Source organism: Montipora capricornis, chromosome 1, assembly GCF_036669925.1.
Source record: "Montipora capricornis isolate CH-2021 chromosome 1, ASM3666992v2, whole genome shotgun sequence".
NCBI classification, from domain to species: Eukaryota; Metazoa; Cnidaria; class Anthozoa; order Scleractinia; family Acroporidae; genus Montipora; species Montipora capricornis.
The window spans coordinates 38,085,667-38,093,166 of NC_090883.1; the positions used below are offsets into that span (position 1 = coordinate 38,085,667).

Genomic DNA, 7,500 nt, shown 5'->3' on the forward strand with positions numbered 1-7,500 from the left:
CCGATGCTATTCCAGCCAGATCATCATTGTTTTCAAGATGCATGAAAATAACTGCCCCTATTAGAACATAAATGGAAAACCAAACAAGTCGCCAAAGAATTGTTTTGCACTTCATGTCCACATCCCAATAACCTCTCACACCTTCCGTGTGATGCTCATATTTACTTATTGATATGCGCAACGGTTATGGTTGCTTTTGATGCTTGTCATATTAATCACCAGGCAGGTGCCCAAAAACGATGAATATTAATCAATTAATATTTCGGAAGATTTTTCCATCAAACTTTAGAACTTCTGAACCTCTTCAATTTTCTCCTTAGTATGTATATAATGTTTCGAGAGAATCTCTCCTCTGTGTGCTCCAGACCGCCTTTGTAAAGTGGTGTTTTACATAGCATTTAAATAATCTGGCGTGAAAGGTAACCAGCTTAGTAAACTCAGCTAGTTTTAATTAATCTGCTGGCTTCATGAGTTTTTCATTGGCTTTGATGAAGGCGCCTTGCCGTATATCATCGCCCGCCAACAGCCGTTCATTTTCAGGAAAGTGAGCTAGACTCACGGGAGTTAGGCAAGTATCACGGGAGAAGCGAGGGGAAAGCCAATGTCCGGCGCCGGAAGCAGCTGTTTAAAACCTCTTCGAGTTTATCCATATCACTTTGGTTGATTCGGACGGGGCATGTTTTTCTCCGTTCCCCGTCCTATTTCCTTTGCGACTTCGTGTACTGGAGAGGCATCCCCTTCACAAACGCGGGTGAACTTTAAGTTTAACAGTATGACTAGGTATGAAAATAAAAAAAAATGGCTTTCTTTATTGAACAAACGTATATTGCAAGATTTACATTGCTTGTTACGTAAGAGAGTAACTGTGTCTAGTCTTTCTAGCCAATCTCGAACCCAGAGCTCTTCTCTTGGCTGAAGTAGAGAACAGCTTTGGGGAACCTTGAAACAAAGTGTCTTCTCATTGGTTTTCGTGAAGAACAATAAAAAAGCGTCTCTAATTGGTGCATTCATGTTAGCAGGAGGAGTGAGCAGGCGCCGAAAGGTTCAAATGGCAAATTTTGGGCTGTAAGAACCCTACGGCACATGTTCAAGTTCTCCATAAAGTTTTCCATAGCCTTGAGTCGATCCGAGGCTAGTCAGGCTACGGTGACGAGAATGCCTGTCAGTCTAGCCGAATTGTATTTGCATCTATGTATCTTTTTGTGGATGGGCTCAAAGTTTGATAATGTATGCAAGAATAAGTTGTAATGCGGAATGTGCAGTTTTCTGTGTACAAAGAGCCACAGAGAGACAACAATTCATCCATCCAAGAGTTAACTTCACACGTTTTCCATTTGCTTGAGTGACCAGTTTCAATTAATCTTCATAGTGACCATCCTTCATTTCCTAATATCTTTATAATAATGCATATAAAAATTGATTAAATACTCTTTTTCTTTGGCCATCTCAGTTAAATAACACACAAACAGCGGTGACAAACATCAGATATAAATGCATCATTTGAAATTATCTTTTACTTGGCGTTTCGTATGCTTCTGCATACATCTTCAGAAGTGGCGGTTGATACAAAATTGGAATTTACATATACAGGATCGCGAACTTATTAACTATTAACTATTGAGTAACGATAGAGGTGACAAAAAACTAATAAAGACACAGCTTTTCACTGCTCACATATTCATTTAAGGTCGGCTTTAAATATTTGATCAACAGTGTATTAACCGTCACTTCTGAAGATGTATGCAGAAGCATACGAAATTTCAAGTATAAGATTATTTCAAATGATGCGTTTGTCACCGCTGTTTGTGTGCTATTTCTGATAAAATTGATTCAAGTTAATGAAAGTGAAGATAGAATAGTACAATGATCCTTGAAAGATATTCTCACAAATTTTGCTTTTCGAAAACCAAAGACCTGAAAAAATATCTTACAGTAAGATGACAACTTCTGATCACGGGGCGTAAAACGTCACAGAGATTATTATTTCTGTCATAGGCCCTTCATTTTCGCTCTAGTACATTTTCAAGCAAAATTGTTGTTGTCATCTATTATCTCGCCTTGTTTGATTTTAAAACGGCGCTTGTATTCTTCATCTGCCAGAATATCAAATAGACGTCGTCGCGGTTTTCCTTTAAAAGTCATAAAAACACAACATTAATTACCTTTATACGTTTCGTCGGTGGTTGGCTAAGGGAAAATTTCAGGGTTTTGATACAATTTGGAGTGTTGTCAAGTGACGTCACGACGGCGATGGGTTCCTAAGCAACAGAACGGCGCCCATATTGGTGTACCCAACTAATCCTCCGGGAATTAAGCTCTATTATCATGCAAATATTTTCTTTTGTTTCGGTGGAAAAACAAGATTACTGATCACGGGATTGAAAACACTCTACAGGTGGTTTGCAACCAATCTCCAGGAGACACAGATAACACTACTGCAATGACACAATCGCTGGCCGGGTGGACAAACAAAAAGAGAAAACGAGAGATCTTTTGTTTTCGTCCACTAACATGGAGGCGATACCGTTGCGTGGAAACCAACTATACACACTTGCCTTTTTTGTTGCTGGTATTAGTCTTGTCCTCTGACATTATGAAAAGAAAAAAAGAGGTCGACTATTATCCACTTTAAAAGTAAGAATAAAAATAGAGAGACAGAGAAATGGAGGTAGGGGCGTTTGCTGGGATTTGCAAACTTCACAAAATTCGTTTTCTATTTTCATCAGTCTCCTTAAAAATGAAGGAAATTTCCCAAACGTTGGCATCAACACAGCTCCTAAGTCGCAAAGGACGCCTATGTTAAAGCTATTGTTTCATAAAACAAGGGAGCGTATACATAATTAAATAGGGATCTGTGAGGATATCTTGCCCTCGACTTATTCTATGGCAAATAATCATGACATCAGCCATGGCTCCTGTAAGCTTTATACCTGAATTCTGATGATTGTTGAGATGACAATACAGTGAAGATACGTAGGTCATGATGCTTAACTCATCCGGGACCTCCATAGAAGTCAAATCTTGTGGGTCCAGCAAGGCCGGGATACCAAGCTGTTCCTCTGCAACCTTAAAAGCCTTGCAAAGAAAAATTCATTTTCTCGTTAATCAACACAGTTTTTTCAATTAACTGTGAACTACTAAACCTCTTTATCAGCGAGATTTGGTTTTTGATGATAACGACCCAATATCCAGGTCTTCCCATGACTATAAAGCATTTGCTCTGCTTCATGTCTCTTTTAAGGAGATCAGTTACAGTTTCATTTACCTTCTGTTTTTTCATAAGTTATGCGTACATATGCACGTGCGTAAGACAACATTTAAAAGAAACTGGTCTCTAGAGTAACATCACGTGGTCTGAAATGGGGAACAAAACGTGCCTTGCGACTGTTAGAAATGGGTCAAGTCCTTAAATAGCGTCACAGTTTTTTCTGGAACCTAGGCCTAGGAAATCTCGGAACAAAGGCATGCTCTCTTTTCTTTGATATGAGGGGAGAGTTTGAATTTAAGATTAAATTGCAAGCAAAAGAATCAATTAATGTGGCAAAAGTAACTTGTCTACCACAGGGACCTTAAAAAAAGCTTTAGCTTGTACGTTGTGTTTCTCAGACCAGGTGATGTTACTCTTGGGAACAGTTTCTTTCAAATGGCGTCTGTTTGCACGTGCTTATGTATGAATAACTAATGAAAAATCAAAAGGTAAATTCCCTTGGGAACATCACGTGGTCTGAAATAAGAAAAGAAAACGTTCAAGCTTCCGAGGTCCATTGTGAGGAGAATTTATGTACCGATCACTCCTGCAAGTCCAAAACGTAAGGTTCTCAATCTGCTTAGGGCGGACAATTAATTTTTATCACCTCAGTCAGTACTACCAAACTCTCGTGTCTCAAGCACCCATGCATCGACGCATAACCACACTTTCTGTAGAGACTAACTCCATTTTCTATAAACTAAAGCAGTTTTAACGTCATATGATGAATAGACTTAATTATCTTTCTCTTGGCTTAGTCGCGACAAAAATTGCTGCCCGTCAGATAATTTTGAAAGAAATGAAAATTCATGAAAGAAGTATTCCACTTACAAGCTCATTGTTTTGAATCATATTCTCCTTGTTGAGGCTCTTAAAATCACTGAAAAGTAATGATGTCAGTACCTTTTACAGTGGATGAAAATAACGGATAAAGAGCGCTATGAACAAAGAGGGAAAAAACATGAATAGGTACTATGGTTGCCGAAATGTGTCAATTATTCGATGTCGCGTATATGCGTTTGATCATTTCGACATATTGACAATAAAATTCAAATATATTTGAGTTTGTTCAATACAGTCGATAAACTTGTAGCAAAATTCAATAAATCCGCCTTGATACGCATTCGATTCTCTCCTCCATTTATGAAACAATTCAAGCAATATTCATTCGATAATTTAAGCAATATTCATTCGATGATTCCAGCAAAATTCATTCGATAATTCAACAAATATTCATTCGGTAGCCTCGCAGCTCCTACAAGGTCTCACCTGATTGGAGACCACCCTTGAAGTTTAACAAAAGAACAAATAACAGAAATAATGGCCCTTTTGTTTTAGGCCTAGGGTAACAGAAACAATGAATGAAGGGGTAGTTTCTAAAGAAACTGTGGTGCTGCGTCGGTGGGGAAGTAGTATACAAAAATTTGGTTTATCAACGGAGTTGATAATGTAAATTGACCACCGTACAGAGATTCTAAAAGCTGACGTTTCGAGCGTTAGCCCTTCGTCAGAGCGAATCGTCAGAGCGGATTCGCTCTGACGAAGGGCTAACGCTCGAAACGTCAGCTTTTAGAATCTCTGTACGGTGGTCAATTTACATTATCAACTCCGTTGATAAACCAAATTTTTGTAACAGAAACAATGGCCCTTTTGTTTTAGGCCTAGGGTCCATTGTTTCTGTTATTTGTTCTTTTGTTAAACCTCAAGGGTGGTCTCCAATCAGGTGAGACCTTGTAAGAGCTGCGAGGTGACCCTATTCATTCGATGATTCGAACAAAATTCATTCGATAATGCACGTGACCTATCTTCCATATTTGGGTAGAAAGCTTGGCTACTGAGTTTACCGTGGCGGAAAAAATTGAATGGGAGCCTTTGGCGCTAAGCCTGCTCAATGTACTGGATAAATTTGAAATAGATTCTGAAGAGGTAACATATCCTATCGCAGCCAATGTTGAAATGGCTCTTTCTGTTATTCTTGTCATGGCAGATACTATTAATGATGAACGACAGTCTCTGATATTACCGCGGCCCAACGAAATGCAGTATTGTCAGGATCCACTCTTGTTAGACTTGACCTTACTCCGTCACGTTGAACTCGTAGTCCCAGGGATCTTAGGTGCCCCATTAGGTAGGATTGACCTGTGGTGAGTCCATGCCAGGAAATATAGTCTTCTATAATAACATGATCAAGTTCTGCATCACTGAGTTATGTCTGAAAACTTACTAAGACCTTCAAGACCATGATCTGTCACACATCTCAGTGTGAAGCGTAGAACGAGAAACATTTAACATTTTAGCAATGCGAGTCCAAGTGAACCCAAGCCCCCTCAATTCTTCCAAAATAGCTGGTGATATATCGAAGGATGGTTTCCCGGGTACGCTCCTTTTACAAGAGGGCTTCCCTAAATCCACAGCACTGGTTTTCCTTCTCTCAGTCTCAACCAGTTGTTGCTACCAGTATCGATGAATTTCGCAAAAACACTCACCAAGCTCAAGAAACAAAGACTGTCGTTCATCATTAATAGTATTTGCTATGACAAGAAGAACAGAAAGAGCCATTTCAACGCCATTAAATACATTGGCTGCGATAGGATAGGTTACCTCTTCAGAATCTATTTCACATTTATCTAGTACATTGAGCAGGCTTAGCGCCAAAGGCTCCCTCAATTTGTTCTGCCATTTTGTAAACTCAGTTGCCAAGCCTTCTATTCAAATATGGAAGATAGGATAGTCACGTGCATTATCGAATGAATTTTGTTCGAATCATCGAATGAATATTTCTTGAATTATCGAATGAATTTTGCTGAAATCATCGAATGAATATGGCTTGAATTGTTTCATAAATGGAGGAGAGAATCGAATGCGTATCATGGCGAACTTATCGAATTTTGCTACAAGTTGATCGAATGTATTAAACAAATTCAAAATATATTTGAATTTTATTTTCAATATGTGGAAATTATGAAACGCATATACGCGAAATCGAATATTGATACATTTCGGCAACCATATTATAGGTACAGTACATAAGTTTAGTAAGTTGAGATTACTGCCTTCTTGTGAGTTGTGACAGAGCGAAAACTTCCAGAGATCAACATTGAATTTCTCCTTATGATCATGATCAATTCAATATCACACGAGCAGATGGTAAGACCTCTTCATGGACAATGTTTCGCTTTGGATCAGATGTGAGCTTGGATTTCAAAACAATTGTCTGAACGCTTCGTTTTTGTTTTGCCATACTGTAAAAATATTTTCACTTAAAAGTACCCTTTGACTCTGAGCAAGAAAATTGACGGGAACCCAATACATGTTCTTTTAACAGGGGATTAATGCATGTTGTCAGCTCTTCGGCACAACAACCACTTGTCGAAACAGAATTTATCTCATGGTTTTGTAGTTTTAATTAGTCAGCCTACGATTATCACAGCTAAGCCATGATCTTCTACTTTAAGAATGGAGGACAGCCAGTGTGATATGTTGCAAAACCCCTTTCTTCCTTCCGCTTTAAAGAGCTTCAGGTCGATCAATAAAAATATGTTTCATTTCCATCCAACAACCCCAAATAAAATTAGCTGCGAAATTACTGAATTTAGATCGCCCTAGCTCGTTGCAACATATTTTAGGCCGCAAAACTCCGAATCAAATTAAGAACTACAATTTTTATCTATATTCAGTGGAACATATAATAATATTGCCGAGAAAACTGAGAAAAAATTGAATAATTTCCTTACATGAAGTCAGGTTTGAACCTGTGAATGATCGCACAGAATGCAAGTCCGTCCCTCCAAGAAGTCGTCATGTTGCAGATGCGAACGTTTCTGTATCCTACAGTCTGTTGTTGACTCCACTCAATGAGCGCCTCTTTACCCCGCAACAGCTTGGAGCCTTCTTCAAATTTCGCGTTGGTGGTCATTTTTGTTGCGCAGCACAGTTGATCATGAAAATAATTTCCTTCTCAAATTCAAAAATCCAATTGAAACGTCAGTCTTTACAGCTCCGTCATCACTGAAGCATAATTTCATTTTCCAATATTACGAGGCTGGCGATTAGCCGATTGCAAACCAAGTTGTCAAAAACAATGTTGAACATGAAACCAACTAAATAAATTCCGAATAATAATTAAAAACATTTACACAGACCGCTCATGCTTATAAAATCGGAAAGCTTGCTAAATGGACAACTAGTCAGACAACGTCGAGAAAAGAAATCATTCTCAGATCGAAATCTTGTAAAAAAAACTTGAGTTTGAT

The 7,500-nt window shown here is 38.5% G+C and overlaps 2 protein-coding genes across 2 annotated transcripts in view; both read right to left on the reverse strand.

Annotated features, from left to right (window-relative positions):
* Positions 1–186, reverse strand: part of LOC138041949 (TWiK family of potassium channels protein 18-like) — a 3,410-nt gene extending 3,224 nt beyond the window's left edge. The window contains exon 1 of the mRNA XM_068887648.1: positions 1–186. This exon is cut by the window's left edge and continues 168 nt beyond it. Within this exon, the coding sequence (XP_068743749.1) occupies positions 1–115 (115 nt within the window). The 5' untranslated portion in view covers positions 116–186.
* Positions 187–789: 603 nt separating this feature from the next.
* The window catches only part of LOC138053309 (MICAL-like protein 2), a 6,840-nt gene continuing 129 nt past the window's right edge, over positions 790–7,500 (reverse strand). Inside the window, exons 1-5 of the mRNA XM_068899963.1 lie at positions 6,982–7,500; positions 4,079–4,127; positions 2,931–3,075; positions 2,556–2,585; positions 790–2,129 (exon numbers count right to left, since the gene is read on the reverse strand). The exon at positions 6,982–7,500 is cut by the window's right edge and continues 129 nt beyond it. Of these exons, the coding sequence (XP_068756064.1) occupies positions 2,023–2,129; positions 2,556–2,585; positions 2,931–3,075; positions 4,079–4,127; positions 6,982–7,163 (513 nt within the window). The 5' untranslated portion in view covers positions 7,164–7,500 and the 3' untranslated portion in view covers positions 790–2,022. The remainder of the gene's footprint in view (positions 2,130–2,555; positions 2,586–2,930; positions 3,076–4,078; positions 4,128–6,981) is intronic.